General features: G+C 44.9%; 1 protein-coding gene across 9 annotated transcripts in view; it reads left to right on the forward strand.

Moving 5' to 3' along the window:
• The window catches only part of RAB3IL1 (RAB3A interacting protein like 1), a 43,970-nt gene that overhangs the window by 15,410 nt on the left and 9,176 nt on the right, over positions 1 to 19,384 (forward strand). For 3 of the 9 annotated variants that reach the window (XM_053285210.1, XM_053285208.1, XM_053285212.1), the window contains exons 2-9: positions 4,429 to 4,678; positions 7,278 to 7,373; positions 8,754 to 8,831; positions 14,160 to 14,378; positions 15,083 to 15,208; positions 17,005 to 17,133; positions 17,446 to 17,558; positions 18,872 to 18,895. In XM_053285210.1, coding sequence (XP_053141185.1) covers positions 4,429 to 4,678; positions 7,278 to 7,373; positions 8,754 to 8,831; positions 14,160 to 14,378; positions 15,083 to 15,208; positions 17,005 to 17,133; positions 17,446 to 17,558; positions 18,872 to 18,895 — 1,035 coding nt within the window. The remainder of the gene's footprint in view (positions 1 to 4,428; positions 4,679 to 7,277; positions 7,374 to 8,753; positions 8,832 to 14,159; positions 14,379 to 15,082; positions 15,209 to 17,004; positions 17,134 to 17,445; positions 17,559 to 18,871; positions 18,896 to 19,384) is intronic. The other 6 variants (XM_053285209.1, XM_053285214.1, XM_053285211.1 and 3 more) reach the window with 5 other exon arrangements.

Genomic DNA, 19,384 nt, shown 5'->3' on the forward strand with positions numbered 1-19,384 from the left:
CTTGGGTGAATCAATTTGTTCTTCCTGCCAATCCATTCTTCCAAGGCCCCACTGAGGCGGACATCCTAAGGTATAGTTCTGACCAAGGGCAGATAATGTAGCAAACCTGTGCCTGCCCAGGACCACTTTAGACCAGAAGGGGAGTCTCCTATGATTAAATACTCCTCCATACAAAATAATATCCCTCCACATACCAAGAAGAAGAGGCAGTCTTGCCTTCTCCTTGACATGCTAGTTTTATTATATGCAGCGAATCTATGTGGAGGAGTACTCCATCATATGAGTATTTAAACATGGGAGCCTCCCCTACCTGCAGTCTGAAGCGGTACACATGTGCCACCTCATCTCCTGTTTGTGAGGACTAGATAGAAGAATTGGGGCTTAGTTTCCGATAACTGTCCCTACCATTCAAGCAGCAAGTGCTTGTTGTCGCCCGCCTTAACTTCAGCTGCTCTTCCATCATGAGAAATAACACAGAAAAACAGAGTTCTCCCTTCATTCTGGGGTGTGTAGTACCAATCAGTGCTGTGGATGGATATTTACATCTTTTCTTCCACTGACTGTTTCCAGTCTTTCGGCGCCATACTGAAGCCAGTCTGAGCCAAGATAGTCTTGCCCAGTGGGATATTTGCCACAATGCATTGGATCAAGTCATGCCGAATATTGTCCAGTAATTTCCCTTGGTTGCTCCCATCTCCATAGCCAAACACAATTTTGGAAACCTGTCCCATATTCCCTAGAAAGGAGAAACAGATACAACAAACTGGGTGGACCTTCTAGGATTTATTAGTGTGTTTTAGCATTCATGTGGAACTGCAGACTCCCCAGAATTTGGACCATTTCCAGCCCTAAATACAGGATTGGAAAATTTAGAGGGAGACACCCATCCTGTCCAGCTGTGTGTGCATGTGTGTAATTTATATGCAAAGTTCTCTGATCTGAGATGGTGGGGGTGGGGGGTTGTTATGCATATGCCAGATAAAGAATGGAAAGCAACTGGCTAGAGTACCTCTTTAGATGAGGAAACAATGAGCTGTTATAACTATATTAAGAGATCTCTTGCATCCACAGACTTTCTAATGGCCAGCCAGGTGTGCAGGTGTCCTGAGCATGTAGACTCAGGGACAGAAAATCTGGACATCAGAATGCAATTTGATTTCCTAATAGCTTGTACTAGGCCTGTGCAAATTCAGATTCAAAAATTTGGATTTTATCTGAAATTGCCCCAAATTGGTGAAAATAGGAATCCAAATTCAATCTTTTTTTGAAAATCAGATCAGTAAAGTTGGAATTAATTCCAAAATATTGAAATGAATTTCAGAAATACTTTGGAATTTCAGAATTTGCAAAATGATGCCATTTCACTCCATAGAGGTAAATGGGAAATTTAAAAAAATCACTGGTTGGTACTAGAGCCTTGACACTTGCTACACAAGTGGGGAAAGAGGTCAGAGACCCCTGTAGTGAATTTGAAAAGAACTGGTCAATTCTCTTTTGTAAAATTCTGGCTTAAAGCAAGTCAGATTTCACCATTTTTGAGCCATTTACATTTTTCAAAAAATTACTAAAAATCAGAAGAGTGACCCAGAGCTTTGTCGGGGAAAAGATAACACAGAGTTCTGCCAGTGTGGACTAATGTGCCAGATTTCTTAACTGTATGCTCATCCATTCTGGAAATCTAAAGAGGGGACGGCAGGTGGAATGATGATCCAAGGAGGGGCTGTAGATACAGAACTTTTTTTTTTGTAAAGTTCTGACTTCCCTCTAGTCAATTTTATTATGGTTATTAATCCCATCCCCCAAAAGCAAGTAAAATAAGTAAATATCAATAAGACATAAAATCCAATAAATCCAACAAACAAGTAATTAAAGGGAATTAAATTACAATTAACATTAGTAGAATGCAAAATAACTAGCTAAGAATCCTATCAACAATGTAACAAAATTTGGCAACTAGTTAAAAGAAAGGATAAATATGAGTTATCATCTGAGGCTGGGTATGAGACAAGTTCCGGGAAGATAAGCTCAGATCTAACGTCATTGTAAAACTGGCAGTGTAAAATAACATGGGCTGTATTTTCATTCTCTCCTGAGCCACAAGGGCACACACGGTCTTCCCGGGGGATACCATAAAACCTCCCTTCTAGCACCACTGTATGCAAAGCATTGCAATGGGCTAAAGGAGGTTCTGACTTAAAATATGCCAAATTTCACCATTTTAAGCCATTAAAAAAATAATAATTCAGAATTTCACCAAATATTGGGGAATTGACCAATTATCTTCAAATTCACTACAAGGGCCCTGACCTCCTTCCCCACATGTGTGTCAAGTTTCAAGTCTCTAAGATTGACAGGTGATCCCTTCCACCCTGACTTCCTCATTGACCACTATGGGGAGAAATCTGCATTTAACTTGGAATTTGGATTCAGATTCTGAATCCGTCCTGATATCTGACATTGCCATAGCCCATAGAATCTGAATCCAAAATTGCCTAAGTCAGATTGGGCTGAATTAGAATCTGAATTTTCTGAAGGCGCACAGAGTACCAATTCTTCCAAGCAGTGAGAGTGACTTCCACCCTTGGGGCAATGGCTGTGTTAGTCCTGATCTTGCAAAAGTAGTGTGATAACACCACCAGTCCAACCTGGCAGAGGCTACTGCAGTGTTGAGCCTTGCATAGGAGAGGGAACTAATTGTTTTCTAAAAATTAAAAAGATCTGTGCAGTCTAGAGCTAGAGTGGGAGGATGGACATCCCCTCTCTCAGATGAACGCATTCTAGAAATGTTGGCAACTGGCAACTTCCAAAGAGACAGTCATGCTAGTCTGTTGCAGCAAAAACAGCCCACAATTTTGTGGCACTTCAATGCCTAACAAATCTAGTATGGCGTAAGTGTTCATCGATGAGAGCCCACTCCAGCAGATGCATAAAGTGTTATACTCTGTTGGTAGGTGTTTGTAAGAAGGGAGAAAAACAATGTGGTCTGATGGCCATGAAATGCAAGAGAACAATCTGTAACAATTCTATGTGGGACATATATGTCTATAAGATTACCAGTGACAGTTCACAGCAGCAGTAATTGATGACAGCACAGTTTTTCTAGCTAGTGGAGCATTTTGTGCTGACAGAAGAATAGTCTTGAAGAATTTTTTGTTTGAAGGATCTCTCTAAAGTTTTTATCGTGTGCAGGTAGAGAGAAACAAGATCAGTTCCACATCAACAATAGTGTACTGTATGTACAGAATTCCTCTTTCTTGGAGGTGGTGTGAGGAGGGGAGGAGTTGTTAGCCCTCATAACTGCAGGAATAGTTTTAAAATGTGAGAGTAGTGTCTGCCGAACGTTTAGGAACTCAAGAGGCATTCATCAACGGAAGGTTGTCTGTTTACAAACACATGTCTGATTTGGTTTTATAGTTGTTTCATTGGTACCCTGCCCTTCCTCCAAGGTGCTCTGGGTGATGTGCATTGCCATTGAGCTCATGGCTGAGCAGGAATCTGAACCTGGGTTCTCCCGTCCTAGTCTGACACTCTACATGCCTTCCTTGGCTTTTCCTTGCTGCCCTCTTCGCCACCTGCCTGCAGATTTCGTTGGCCAGCCACCGCCACTATCTGCCCGGTGGCTGGGCCATGTTTCCTTTTGGCCGGCCAGTAGGCGGGCTGTAGAGGGAGTGCACTGCCCTCTCTGCCTCCAGCTTGCCGCCGCAGTAGTATTCTCACCCACCTGCTGCCACCTTCTTCCTCCACCCCCACCTGCCCAGTGCTGCTGGGTTTTTTCGCCTGCCGGCTGCCAGCCACCACTATTTGCTGTCGTTTTCCCCCAGCTGGGCAGCCAGCTGCCACCACCGTTTTCTTCCCCCGCCCCCACCCGACGCTATCTGGCAGCTGCTCGTGAACTCTTGCGAGAGCTGCCACACATCAGATTAGCAACGGGTATGCCTTAGAGAAATATATATAAAGAGGCGAGAGAGAGAGAGTGTGTTGCTCTGATAAATCTTTAAAAGTTCAGTTCAGACTTAATACAGAGTTTGGATTTTTCACTGAATGTCTGTTATTACTTTGAAGAAAAATACTCCCGTGCTAATTATCATCAGCCTCCTTGATGCCCTGATCAAGGGAAATGTGCGAGTTCACTGGAGGCGGCTTCCTTCAAGAGCACCCATATGATGGCCTCCCCCTCCTCATAGGAGTATGCTCTCCATTTGGCATTAGACACTGGCAGAAAGGGGGCTCTTTGGGAGAAAACTACAATTTGACCCCATACCATTATCTGCTTGGTTTCTGATCCTGTCATCTCTGCCCACCCATACTAGTGACTTTTTAAAAGTTCGTTTTTCAGATTGTTTCTTTACTTTGGAAAATGAGAATGTATTTTCCATGTGTTGAAAGTCGCCTTAAGTCATCCAGAGCTCATAAGTCTGTCTTCCACAGCCAGGCCCAGTTTGAGGAGACCAGGCAACAGTTCCAAAAGCACCCAGTGGTGGGGCAATGGAAGCCACTTGCAACTGCCAGCAGAGGCCAGGAGCTGCAGCAGCCAGAGCCCTCTGCCACGGACTTGGGAGGTGGGGATGAGAACCAGTCCGTGGCTCAGCTGAATGTCTCCCGCTTGCGCAGCTCTTCTGTGGAGATCCGGGAGAAAGGCTCTGAGTTCCTGAAGGAGGAGCTCCACAGAGCTCAGAAGGTAAGGTTGCTGGTGGGGAAAGGGAGGGCAGCAAAGTTGCATATCAATGCCACTGTAAACCCCAAGCATTTATTGGCAAATACAATGTACAGGCTTGTATACCTGTGGCAAGGTGAGTTTATGAGCTTCTTCTCAACTGCTCACTGATAAATGTTCTGCATGTTTATACTGGTGTGCATTAGGATATTGTTTTGTGGGGAAATTGACTTTTTTTGTCATACAGTCCTGCTTGCCTTCAGAGTCTTACAACACACTAGAAGCTAGTTTATGTCAATTCACAAAGAAGGCAGTTGCTGAGCAAGTGAAAGATCAGCATCCAATTGGTGATAAAGAACATCCAAGTTACCTATAGTGATAGGTTTAAGGGAGGACTAGGCCTTGGTTAGGGGCAGGGTTTACTGGACAACAGCCTATAGAGTAGTAGGGGAAGTGTGTGTTAAGAGTGCAGTTCTTCCCTAGAGGCCTCAGAGTGAGGTCTAATCTGCAGCTACCTTAGGGAAAGGGGAGAGTAACAGCCTTGTGCTAGGAATCAATTGGAAGTTCCTTACCTGGAAGTAAGTAGGAAGGTTAGGGACTAGTTTAGCTAGACACAGCAGGGAATTTATTTTTATGTGCTTGGATCTGACTGCATGGTTCTTGTAGTTCCTGGGGAAGGATTTTACTTGAATGGAAGCAGCAATTGTTGATGCCTCTCTAGTTTTCCTTATCATCCAATTATTAATATATCCTTATTATACTCTTTATCTTGACCTAGTCACAAGCTCTTGAAGGCCTATGATTGCTCAAGCCTTTCTTGTAGGGAGGGGTTTCCTACTTTACTCTCCCAGAATATTCCCCTGGAAGGGTGAATCTGCTCATATAAAAAATAGATGGTGGCAGCCCAGGACTCCTCACAGCTAGAGGAGGGATTTTGTGTCCCCCCACCCTTTTGATCATTACTTATCCTGAACTTTAAAAGGTAATGTAAGTTTCTGTGCCCTGCATCATGTGCCCACAGGCAATATAAGAGTACATTTTATATTTCTGATCATTCTTGCTGGTCTTTATGTCTAGTACCTGTGGCAATTTCCTTTTTTTGTTTGGCTTTTTATGTGAACATTTTGCTATTCCTTTAATTATAATCTTGTTGTTGCTTGTCAGTAAAATAAGGTTGTTACAGCTGGGTAATCATTTACTTCTCTCTGTTGCTTAAAAATAGTTTTGAGAAATGTGTAGGCAACAGTGCTAATTGGTCATGAGGGTCAAAAATGAAAACTCCATTTTCAAAGGCAGTCTGCTCCCGATTACCAAGTGCTGGGGACAATCGGCAGGGTATGATTGTTGCTATCATGCCCTATGTGAACTTCTCTGGTTGGCCACTGCTGGAGATGGTACTGAACTACACAGGGCCTTGGTCTCCTCCTGCAGGGCAGTCTATATGTTTTTCTGCGGCAGAGCTAGCAAACCATGCTGTTGGTGTTTTCATAACAAAATATCAGCATTGGCTTTCAGGATGTGACAGACTTCCCTGAGGAGGTGGAAGATGTGTTAGGGTAGAGGTGAGCTCTGATCTTGCTCTCCCGCTATCTCTTGCAGGTTTAGAGTGATGTTTCCTTTCTCTAGGCCAAGAGTGATGTTTAATACGGCCAGTTGAGCATTTTGGTTTCGTTCATGGTTGCATTTGAGGAAGCCCACTGATATATAGCCACCATGTCTGGTCCAAACAACACTATTCTTATTAACAAGGGCAACATCCATCTTGTGGAGCATAGCTGTGCTCACAAACTGAAGAAAAACACACTGAGCATGCTCAGCCCACCATACAAAGAGAACCTCGCTGAACATGCTCAACAACCCAAGTAAGTTAGGCTGCTAGCAGTCTAGAGGTAAGACTCCTAAACTACAAAAACACTACACCCACATTAGGGTAGGATTCTTATTTTCATGAGGACACCATCTTAGAATCCTTGAATCAGTAGTAGTAGGGAAGAGTCATAGTTCATAGTGAAGCCAAACTTTCTGCATATAAAAGCTGTTGCCTATTTCAGTGAAAAAGGACTTTGGTAGTAGACCTATGAAAACCTTTGGTTGACATTGTAAAGCTGCTGCCAGAGGGATGGGAGTATCCTAGGGTAGATGGACTATCAGTGTGGTTCTGTACAAGGCAATTCTTTTTACAATTGAAGTGAACACTATTATATATGGGGACAGAGGTGCTCTTACCCCTGGATTTCTGGGCCGATGTCCAGGGCCTCCACCCCCCCTGCCACCCCCACCCCCCACAATCCTCTTTAGAGACAGAGGAGGGAGTGGGGAAAGAAACATGTTAAGTTATGTGTTGAAATGTTTCTTCTAATGCGTATTTGCATATGTATACCTGTTCTAGATTCACTCATTCTTGTGAATTCAGTTGCTGTTTGTGCCCTCAAGAACCTGTGTGTTAAAAATAGAGGTGTGTGTGTGTGTGTAGGGGGATGATGCTTAACTTGCAGCAGGGGTGGGGGGCTGAGGCTCCAAAGGCCTTTAGGTCCAGACTCCAAAATTACCTATGTGCAGCTCTGTATGGGGAGTCTTTGTCTCATATGTGCAGTTTCACTTTGTCATGTGTTGCCCTCTGCAGGAGTTGAAGTTGAAGGATGAAGAATGTGAGAGACTTTCAAAAGTCAGAGAACAGCTGGAACAGGAACTGGAGGAGTTAACAGCAAGTTTATTTGAGGTATTGTTCCCCTTCTAACTGGAGATCAGTGCCTGAATCCCAAGGATGGTGGTGGTGTTCTTTGGGAGTTTAGTTCAAGGCCTCTCTCTCAAGCAACCAGCATACACATTGGGTGTATGTCTTTGTGCATGCACATGCACATGTGCATAAACACTCATTGTTGCTCTTGGACCCTTTTAGGACAGACTTTTGAATGAAGTTGACAATCTAATCCTCTACGTCAGGCATCCCCAAACTGCGGCCCTCCAGATGTTGCTGAACTACAACTCCCAGCATCCCTAGACACAATTTTCTGTGGCTGGGTATGCTGGAAGTTGTAGTTCAGCAACATCTGGAGGGCCGCAGTTTAGGGATGCCTGTTCTACGTGGTTAATTATAAGGCTAAGGCTCCTAACATTAAGAAAAATACCTAAGGGGGAAATGCTAATTGAATGTCATCTGTGATAATTTAGCTCAGTCCGAACCCCCTCCTCCAAATCCTGAGGTCTTCCATAGCAACTGGGGAGGTGCCAGCTCTGGCACTCACCTTTTAAGCAGCAGGAGGGATGCACACATGCGTCGGGCACTTCAGGTTTGACGCTGACCGGCGTGGCAAGGAGGTACGTTGCTGCACCGTGCCAGCAGTTTTGGTGAGACCGCTGGTGGTGGGAACGTGGTGGTGGTGGTGTGTGTGTCTGTGTTTAAGGACACCCTCCCTGCTCCTTAAAGGAAACCCCCACTGCTGCTGAACCGGCCGAACGCTGGATCGGTCTGGAAGTCCGGAAGAGACTTCTGAACTGGTTCATGCACATCCCTAATAGTAACACTCCTCTGGATCTAGGTTCTTTAAATAGAAAACCTTCTCCCACCATCTCTTTGTTTGCTTTGTTTTGTTTAATTTCTGCTGGGTATAAACTCCCAGAATGGCACAGAACAAAGAGCCTTCAGGAAGGGGAAAGGGAATGGTTAGAATATGTCAACTGAGAATACATAGAAAAAGTTCAAAGAAAAATGTTAATATATTACCAAAACTCACTAGCTCACATCCTGACTAAATTACTCAAGGGAAGTCCTATTGAAATTAAGTAATCCTTTGGGTAACTCCTACTTAGTACTATTGAGTAACTTAGTCGGGATGTCAGCCTCTTAACTTAATGATACTTATATCATCAATAAAAGCACAACACTTCTGGAGATATCTATATAGGTGCATGTTTTGGAACAGAAATGTTATGGCATTAAAGAATTGGATCTTAATTCAAATTTTTTAAAGTTACTTTTTATTGTTTGAAATATGATTCAAGGGCTCACTTTCATTAAGGTGGGGTTTTTTTGGTGTTTTTTTTGGTACCCAGCAACATAATATATTGGTGTAATTCTCTCTGTCTCTCTCTGCTACAGGAAGCCCACAAGATGGTGCGGGAAGCAAACACAAAACAGGCAGCCTCGGAGAAACAGCTGAGGGAAGCACGAGGAAAAGTGAGTCCAATTGACATATTTTCTGGTGTGTGAGGCACATAACTACAGGTAGTACCTTTTTATTGAGCCAGGTCTTCTATTTTTTTATTTTTTTTAAAGGGGGAAAATATTTTGGAATCGTACAATTAATAATCTTTGTTAGCTGCCCCATAACAAATTGTCCTCTGGACAGCTCACAACAAAGGATTGAAATATACAATAAAAACACATAACACATTAAATCATAACAGGGGGGAAAAGGTAAAAAGAAAATACAAAAGCAGCTTAAAAACTCATTTTAAAGTTAGTTAAAAATCAGAACAAATTTAAAAACCCTAATTTAAAAGACCTGTGTGAACAAAAAGGCCTTTACAAGGCATCTAAAAGAACAAAGTGATGAAGCCAGGCAAACCTCACTGGGGAGGTATTCCACACTTGGGGTGCAACCATCAAAAAGGCCCTCTCCCTAGTAGCCACCTGCCTCATCTCATTTGACAGGGGCACCCAGAGCAGGGCCTCCGAAGAAGATCTTAAGGTACGGGTAGGGACATATGGGGCAAGGAGCTCTCTCAGGAAACCCAGTCCCAAGCCATTTAGGGCTTTAAAGGTTAAAACCAGCACTTTGAATTGGGCCCAGAAATGGTCCAATGAAAACAAAGATTTTTCCTAGTTTAAAAATTACTATTAAAATATAGCTTTGTCAATCTGTTGCCTCAGTCTCACTCATAAGCCCAGTGGCCAGAGCACAATTTTTAAAAAATCAACTTTGTGTTCTTGCACAAGTAAATAGCCCACCCTGAGGATTTTGCTTTACTCCCCTTCCCCTTTCAAGGACAAAGAATGGGAAGTCAAGAGGCTACTTCTTTATTCCCCCGCCCCGCTTAGCCTATATGAATAGTCCAAACTCAAGAGGTCATTTCAGTTTTCTGCCAGACAAATCTAAATCAGATTCTACATCTTAAGAAAAAGGCTCTAGTTCCTCTAAGCTTTGGGGTTAGGAGTTAATTTTGAGAGGGGAGCGGTGCTTTGGGGAGGGAAGGGGAGTCATTACCTGGCAGTGGCTGCTCTGGAATCAGATCCCAATAACCACTAGCAGGGGTGTAACTACTATTAGGCAAGGGGAGGTGGTTGCCTGGGGGACCCACCGCCTTGGGGGGGGGGCCCAGAGACACCTCACATGACTCCCCATTGCCTCCTGCCCAGCCCCAAGGCCCCTCAGCCACCTGCCCTATTCGCCCTCTCTCCTGCTTGTCCTCCTGGTCGGCAGTCTAAGCAGCAGACAAGCTGCCTGCAAAGAGCTCCTTTTCTCCCCGCATCTCAGCTGATCGGTGGGTGGGTGGGGCTTCCAGGCCTCAGTGAAGCCTGAACTGGAGTAGGCTTGCAGGGAGGCCCCAAGCAAGCCAGGCAGGCAGAGTGGCCCCCACAGCTCTCTGCAGCAGACCCTCTGCCCAGCCCAGCATTTGCCAGGTAGAATGTGAATTCATTTTTGTGGTCACACACCCCACCCGCCGCCCATATATAGGGATCTACTTGCCATAGGGCTTTGATATGGAGGGGGGAGAGACTGAGAAGTCTCTGGATATTTAATTTAAAACAGCTTGGAAAATTTGCTGGCTTAAAAAAAAACTATCTAAAAAGTCCTATAAGTGGCTTGTTTCATGGCAGAAAATTATAAAAACTTCTGGAACAAACAATATTATATTCATTCATTCATTCATTTATAAATGCACTTATGCTCAAGTTGTTTTGTAACCCAGAAGGTCTGAGTGAGAACTGTGAAGCATGTGTGGTGCTTCTATTTTATTTTATTTTTCTTGTGTGTGAACTGCTCCCCAATAACTCGCAAGGACTTCAGGGTCAATCTGGCCAACATGTGAACGCAGCACCTCTATTCCAGAGGAGATGTGTGTTAAAGGGCTTTAAAAGCCTCCTGTGAAAAACCTCCTGCAATCAAACTTTACTGAATTTGTTCAAAATTCTGAGAAAACATACATAGGCTCACACTGCATGGTTGAAAGTCTCCTTTGCTAATCTGCAGCAAGGGGTCCATTTTAATAATTAGTGTTTTTAGTGTGTTCTAGGCATTAAAAGTAGCACAAATATATAGTACTCAATGCATATCACTATATATTGTGAAGTGTGTGTGTGTATTCAGTGAAATGTATTTCTAGGCAGCATACTTATATTGAAATATCAGACTTAAATCCTTGGGGGCCTGGGGTGTGCGGAGGCCCTGGACTTTGAAGGGGGTGGGCCCATTTTAAAATCTCATCTCTGGGCCCACTCCAACCTTGCTACGCCCCTGACCACTAGATTTTGTTTTTTTAAGGTAAGAAAAGGGGGCGCAGCCATTTTTGTTTGATCCAATAGCCCTCCAATTTCACACCTAGCAAAGGCAAATAAAGTTAAGTCTTCATAAAACTTCCTGCACTACTTCTTAAGACTGAAAAATTTCGGACCGGGTGGGGTGGGGGGAGTCTTTCCCATCATGTCCAACTCTGCTTGCCTTCATTCCACACACACATTCCCCATTTTGCTTAACACATTTCCTGATTAAGACTTCTGCAGAACTCAAACGCTTTCTCACTACTTTGCGGTATTTTATTTTATGAGCTAATAAGCATATTGCCTTTCTGTTGGATTTTTATTCTGAAAAGATAGTGTAACTACTGTGTAGATAAATGCTTCATTCAATTGCATTTCCAAGTAGCTTTTTGAAAATGATGAAGTAAGCCTTTTAATAAACATCACTAACTCTATTTCCTTAGGTTCAGTGTATGTTGAATCTGTGTACAATATACACATGCACAGTTCATACATTGTGTTCAATGTGTGTACAGTATTGCACTTCCTAATGAGAAGGCCTATATCCAGGTTCACTGTTAAAATAAACACATGTATAGTCGTTCACACAAAAACATGTACATGTGTACAGACACCTACACATGTACAGTATAATGTCTGAATATGACTTCTGTCTTGGTTCCATTAGATTCACAAAATGCTTCTAAGCCTAGGTATTCTTTTGTCCAACCATGCATTATCTTGCTTGTAAGAATAGAGGTAACTTTGGTGAATGCATTGGGTGGAGAGTGTGGTCAGTGGCTACTGCAGTGTAGCTCCACTCTAAAGTGTCTGTAGAATGTCTATGATGAGAATATCTGCGTGCATATCTGATTGTGACTGTGTGCATGCAACAAATAAAAACCTAGTGAATGCTGTGATAGTCTCTACTCAACCAGTGTGTGGAAGAATGAGGACGACGAATCATTGTTGAAGAGAAGTGATCCTTAATGGATAGAATAATCTTTGCAAACAGTTTCTCAGTTTACGCTGATCCAATAAGCTTATCTAGTACTCAGAGGCCTCTTGTAGGGATGTGCACGTCCGGAGCAGTCCGGACCGGCACCGAAGGGGGGCCTTTCTTTAAGGGCGGGGAGGGCTTGCTTACCCCTCCCGCCTCTTTGCCCCCTCCAGCGCCCGTATTTAACAGACAAACGGGGCGCTGGAAACCAGCCGCCCCGCCCCCCCCGCCGCGAGCAGATTTACCCTTCAAAGCAGCCAATACCCCTGCCGTCGCCCGCCAGCCCTCCCTCCCAGCTGCCCGCCCGCCCGAGGACTCACCCAATGCTTTAGAAAAAACGAGAGGAGCTACCGGACGGAGCTCCTCTCGTTACAAAGGCCTGCTGCATACTGAAGGTGCTTTGCGCGCGCGCACAGGCGCGCGCCACAAAGCACGCCGATCGCCGGAGGCCCGGTCTACCCGCCGGGAAATGGCCGGGTAGACCGGGCCCTTAAAGTAATACCCACCACCCAGACCCGGACCAGCAAGAGCTGAACCGGTCCGGCAGTTTGGCCATTCTTTAGAATGGCCGCCGGACCGGTTCGGACTCACCCCTAGCCTCTTGGTTTCTAAAAGGGATTTGAATGGATTCAGAATGCAATATTAGGATCCCACTGTGATATAGCTACAGCACCATCTGTTGGCAGGGCTTAAGCAATGCACTTGAAGCATTGTTTTTGTTTTTGTTTTTGTTTGACCTTTCAGTCAACCAGATTGGTGAGAACTGCTAAACTTGATAACCAGGTATCTGACATTTTTGTCTTTCCATCTCAGTGGCTTGGGGAGGGGAGCAGAAGGTGGATGGGACTCCATCAACTCAAATATGATGAACACAGAACTATGTTTAAAAAGCGTTTCCAAGAGATACACAGAACACCCCCTCCCCAAGAGATTTTTAGTCTCATTTCAGTTATTTGTGCTACCTTTGAAATGCTTCTCCTGAATGATCTTAAAACCTTGCTTAAGCAAACTTGGGTACTAGCTCTAGCTCCAAGTCTTCCCAGTTTTTTTTCACTATGTAAAGTTTTTTCACCAGTCTCGGACATTTAACAGGACAGATTGGTTGAGGAAGATGACCATGCCAGCCATAGCACAGACTGACTAATAACTCACATAAACATTTTCTGTGGATCCCAGGTAGGGACATTGTTGGGAAACCTGGGACCGACAAAAGGAAGTACTCTTTCACATGGCACATAATTAATCTGTGGAATTCTCTGCCATGGGATATAGTGATGGCCACCGTCTTGGATGGCTTTAAAAGGGGATTAGACAAGTTCATGACCTATCAGTGGCTACTAGTCTGGTGGCTATAGGCCACCTGCAGCCTCAGCGGCAAGATGCCTCTAATTACCAGTTGCAGGAGGAGAGAGGGCATGCCCTCATCTCTTGCCTGTGGGCCCCCCAGAGGTTTTTCGTGGACCACTGTGTGAAACAGGATGCTGGACTAGATAGGCTTTTGGCCTGATCCAGAAGGGCTGTTCTTATGGTCTTATGATGGGTAGGGACCTCCTGTCTCTGCTTTCACCCCTTCTGAGACATTTTTTATTTCTGCCAGTTGCGAGATGGGGCAAAAAAGCTCTGCAGAGCACTGAAGCTCTCATCACAGGAAGCCTTGCTCTGAGCCACCTTTTGACTTCTGAGCTCTCACGAGGCATTGTCCATGTGTGTTCAGTCTGATCTTTGCAGCTTAAAGGGCTGGAAACGTACCTTTTAGAGGAACAAATGGTAAGTTTCGAGACTGCTAGATTCTTCATCCATTATAGATCTCTGCATCTGCATGGAAACCAGGAATATATGCAGTTCGGGGTGCAGAGTTGGAGGCTGCTTAACTGTGCTCTTACCTTCCTCTTCTCTTTAGATAGGAGAACTGGCAAGCCATTATCTGGGATGGCGTAGCAATTAGGTGGGGTACCTGGGCTGCCTTTGAGCACCTGCTTCCTGTTTGGGCCCAGGTCCTCTGAGTATAGAGGCTGGTGTTGGTGACTCCTCCTTGGTCCCCTCAGATTGACATGCTGCAGGCAGAGGTGACAGCCTTGAAGACTCTGGTGATCACGTCGACCCCGTCTTCTCCAAACCGGGAGCTGCACCCGCAGCTCCAAAGCCCGTCCAAAGCAGTCTTCAGGAAAGGGCACGGGCGGAACAAGAGTACCAGCAGCGCTGGTGGTGTGGCTGCTGCCAGCCAGAGCCCTCCCTTGGAACCGGCCAGCAGTGAATTCAAAGAGGTGGGTCATTTACCAGCCTTTTTGCTTGAGGTCATGGGAGGACGGGCTAAGTACCATTGATTTCATCCTTCACATGGGGCAGCAGCATGAGATTCTTCTCTGCTTCATCACAGAAAATGACCAAATGCCCTTCACTGGTGTTCATGGACTGCATGAGCCTGGCCAGCTTCTTCAGCCAGGGTTGTCAGGCTTGGCTCCCCAGATGTGGTTGGCTTACAGCTCCCTCCATCCCCAGCCACAATGGCCAAAGACTGCAGATGATTGATTTATGAATGTATTTCTCGCATATATATACCACCCGCTATGAACTCTCTGGGCGGCTTTACAAATTAAAAACGCGACAACAATTAAAGCCTGAAATCACATAAAGCAAATTAAAATCATCACCAGAACTGTAAAATATGATAAACTAAATGAGGGGAGTTGTAGGCCAACAGCATCTGGGGGACCAAGTTTTAGAATCCCTGAAAGCCGTGACTCTCCTGGCGGTATGAATCGGGACACCTGAAATACAAGTAGGCAAGCACTTGAAAGGTTTCATTAGATGCTGTGCTTCGGATGCTTTAGCTCCTTTATGAATGGGGTCTTCCTCTTCCAAATCTTCTCTCCCTCTCACACCATTTTGCTTTCTCTCCCTGTCCTTCTGTCTCTCTCTCCTTTCCCCCCTTGTCTGCCTGTCTGTCTGATTCTCCCATTCCTCAAAGTCTGGGGTGCCCACTCTCCTCTCCCTGCTCCTCTGTATCGTCCCTGCGAAGGCAATCCACATCACCTATGAGCCAGGCTGGCAGACCCTGGCAACAGATTCTTCCTTCTCTTCTCCCTCACGGCAGGTAATCTCTCTTAACTTGGGGTGGCAAATAGGATGAATTGATGAGTAGGAGGACAGTGCTGCTGCATTTCTGTGTAGAAAAGGAAAGCTGAGCCGGTGTAGCTCCTCACGCAGAAAGGAGAAAAACTCCTGCTGCTACCATGCCTCTTCTGTGTCAACATTACAGGCTTTGGGGGCTCTGTCCTTTCCCCGCATTGGGTCATCCTAAAAGGCTTTGAGGTACTGAGGCTGGGGGAAAGGCAGTAAGGTTTGGATGCAGTAGCCTCTTGCACCTCCAGCCTTTTCCAGTTCTTTCTCTCAATACTAACACCCGCTTTTTTGTTTGTTTCTCTAATTGTTTTGTTTCCCTATTGTGACTCTGAAGTTGCCTCCTGCCATCAGGTGAGCCATCTCTGTAGAATAGTGCTTGTCTGCTGTTTAATCCAGACCTTTCTTGCGGGCTGGACAGCTTCATTCACTCTTATGTGCTCCTCATGCCTGTGGTGGTGGTTGCATACTGAAGAAAAGGCAACCCATTCTGGACTCTGCTGGCTCCTTCCAGATGTCCGCAGGCTCTGCATACTTCAGTAACTCCTGCTGCTAGTGAGCAGTGTGCCTCATATTCTGGGGTTTTCTGGACACGGGGATGGTCTTTTTTTAGAGCAGGGTATGCTGGGAATAGTTGGAGAAGCAAGGTGACAGCTTTCTGTCTGGAAAGAGGGGAACTGGATTTATTTCTGGATTTTGAAACTGAGCCTTTGGTTTAAAAGTGTGTGTGTGTGTGTGTGTGTGTGTGTGTGCTGGTCTGCTGAGTAAAAATCTAAAACTGCCGAAAGGGACCTCTACAAAAGGCAAGCAAGAATGTCTTGTCTGCCCCCCTGCATGGTGAAACCACGGCACATTTGGTCTTGTGAGCCCACTCCTGATTGTCTCTGCCATGTCCCACAAAAGGCCTTTAAGGAAGGGCTCCTTGCATCCTGCTTTTCCCTCCCAGCATACCTAGCCACTAACAAGTCCCATAACCTTCCAAACCCGTGAAAAACTCAGCTGTGAGCTTTTCTGGCATTGGGCCCAAGATCAGCCCGGAAAATGTTCAAAACAAAATTTCCTGAATGGCTTTTTTTTTTTTTTTGGTTCTTGATTTTGGTGACCCTTGTTTGCTAGGATGGGAAGTAGATCCTCGTTTCTGCTCAATGACTGAAATAAAGTATGATGAAGTAGATCCCCTCTGGTTCATGCAGGGTGGCAGGGAACCAGTTGGGGATTCTGGGAGTTGTAGTCATCAACATCTGGGAATCCCTGTTAGAGGGAACATTGGTGGCAGCTAAGCTCATGGTGGCCTAATGTTCCCCTTCCTTTTATGGGATGGCTGTGGAATTCATTCACGTTGTTGCTGTTACTCTTCTGTCTCCCATTAGCGGTTGATGCCGAAAGCAAATACCACAGGGAATTGAGCTTCCATGCATCTTGTGGCACGTTGAGTCCTACCAGCGTGGGCCTTTTACAGGCTTGTGCCTAAAGTTTCTCTTGCTTGTTTGAATTCATTTGGTATTCAGGTGTCTTGGTGGATAGACTCTGTCCTGATATTTTTTTCTCCCTGGCATGGCCCTCACTTCTTCTTGCAGTTAGTGTTATGTGTCGGGAATCTTCCAGATTCCTTGGCCATGTTTGGCCCACAGGTTGCCCTTACACTGCTTGTTCGCCTCACAGGTTGCACAGTGCTTGTTTTGAGGATCTTGTATACTAATGACTGCTGCCCCATTTGGCCCCCCCCTCTTCTGCCCCCCACCTCCCTTCCATATCTCTCTGTTGCTGCAGGTGGATTCCATCTTGTTTGCAGAATTCCAGGCTTGGAAAGAGTCTCCCACTTTGGATAAATCCTGTTCCTTCCTCGCAAGGATTTACCACGAAGATGTTGGGCCTTGTCTGGACTTCACCAAACATGAGGTAAGATTTTTAAAATGTGCGGGCTTCAAAGCCATAGGTGTATAGGAAAGGGCCTTATACTCAGACCACTGCTGTCTCTCGCTCTGGGTTTCCTCCACTGACTGGTGGCACTCTGCAGAGTTTCAGACTCAGGAGTCTTTCCTGCCCTATCTAGAGATGGTGGGGATTCTGCCTGCAAAGCATGTGCTCTTCCACTGAGCTCTGTCCCCAACTCCCCTTGCCATGTTAGGCCTGTTTCCACCAGCAGCTCCCTCTTTGGTCCTTTGCTTTATTAATTTGAATTCTTTGTTTCTTTTGTTTCATTTGCTGCAGTTATCGGAACTGATTCAGGCAGCTGTGGAGCAGAACACACTTAACATTGAACCAGTGGCAACTCAGGCACTGCCTGTGGTGAAGGTGTCGGCCATTGAATGTGGTGGACCAAAGTAAGGGAATATATATTTGGCAAATTTAATTACAGTCTGTAATTAATCTTCATCTTCTCCAAAAGCATTTTATTTCCATTTTTATTATATGTGAAGAAGGTGATTTGTTTGCCATCCATTGAGTCTGTGGAGAAAGTTTCCTGCTCTCTGATTGGGCCTTGTAGTTTTTGTCTATCAAGTGTGGAGCAAAGCTCTGTGTGTGTGTGTGTTTTGAATGGATTAGATTTGCAAAATCTAAAGCCATACCCCATACATTCTTCATTGGACAAGCCCTGGAACTGGCATAAATGACATCTTAGACTTACCTAAATAGTGATGTATAGAATATCACCCCCCCACCCCCCGCATTTCTGAGAAACAACTTTCTGCAAGTGAAGAGTTGCTGTTTACAAGGCAGGAATGTGAACAAGGCTACAGCATTTGGGGATTTTTAGTTTGGAAAAGAGGTGACTATGGGGAGACATGATAGAGGTGTATAACATTATGCATGGAGTAGAGAGAGTGGACAACATCACCTTAAGTGGCTCAGTGGGGAAATTCTTGACTAACAAGCAGAAGGTTGCTGGTTTGAATCCCTGCTGGTACTATATCGAGCAGCAGCGATACAGGAAGATGCTGAAAGGCATCATCTCATACTGTGTGGGAGATGGCAATGGTAAACCCCTCCTGTATTCTTCCAAAGAAAACAGGGCTCTTTGGGCACCAGGAGTCGAAATCAACTTGACAGCACACTTTACTTTACTTAGAGAAATTTTTCTCCCTCTCTCACAACCAGGGGCCATCCCATGAAACTGAATGCCAGGAAATTTAGGACCAACAAAAGGAAGTACTTTTTCACTCGGTGCACAATCAGTCTATGGAATTCTCTGCAATGAGATGTGGTGATGGCCACTAGCCTGGATTGCTTTAAAAGGGGCTTAGATAAATTCATGGAGGACAGGTCTCTCAATGGCTACTAATCTGGTGACTATAGGCCACCTCTAGCCTCAGAGGCAAGATGCCTCTAAATACCAATTGTGGGGAATATGCTCTCACCTCTTGCCTGTGGACTTCTCAGGGGCTTCTGGTGGGCCATTGTGGGAAACAGGATGCTGGATAGATAGGCCTTGGGCTTATCTAATGATGTGACTGCAAGCACCTGAATTTTCATTCTTCTATGCCTGCCCCTTCCCTGCTCCCACTTTTTGACAAAATGCCCAGTTTGTTTTGTTCAGTATCAGCCACACTGTATGTATGCCAATCCCAGGCCAAGAAGAATGCTGCTTGTATTTTTATCCTGATTTTGGTTTCCTCCTCTCTGTTTCTTCTCACAGTGGGTTCCGGTCCCAAATTGTAACGTAAGTGACTTCTAAAGCCAAAGATTAAAGGTTGTCTGCTCCACTAATAAGTTACTAACTGACCTGCTTACTAATGGCTTTGAAGCTGGAACTAGCCATACTCTCCCCCCACCTCTAAAAAAATAAAATTAAAAAAATCGTATGGTTACACCAGTGAAGGCATGAGCTGCCATTCTCAGATGCAGCTGTCTTTGAAACTGGTGGCCTGACTTTCTGTAATACAGGCTATAAAAGCTCAAAGGAGCCTCTGTGGTCTGTCTGTGCTTTTCAGAGTTGTTCTGGAAGTTTCAGTTGCTCGGCTTTGAGATGCTGGTCATTTCCCAAATCATAATGTTTCACTAACATAATTTCAAATCTTGATATAGGAAATGTTGAACTGCCTTAAAAAAAAAAAAAAAAAGTCTTCATGCAGTACAATCCCAAGCATGTTTACTCAAAAGAAAGTACCAAGGAAGTAAGTCCCATTAAACTACTTAGTGTTCTTAGTTA

Source organism: Hemicordylus capensis, chromosome 1, assembly GCF_027244095.1.
Source record: "Hemicordylus capensis ecotype Gifberg chromosome 1, rHemCap1.1.pri, whole genome shotgun sequence".
Lineage (NCBI taxonomy): Eukaryota > Metazoa > Chordata > Lepidosauria > Squamata > Cordylidae > Hemicordylus > Hemicordylus capensis.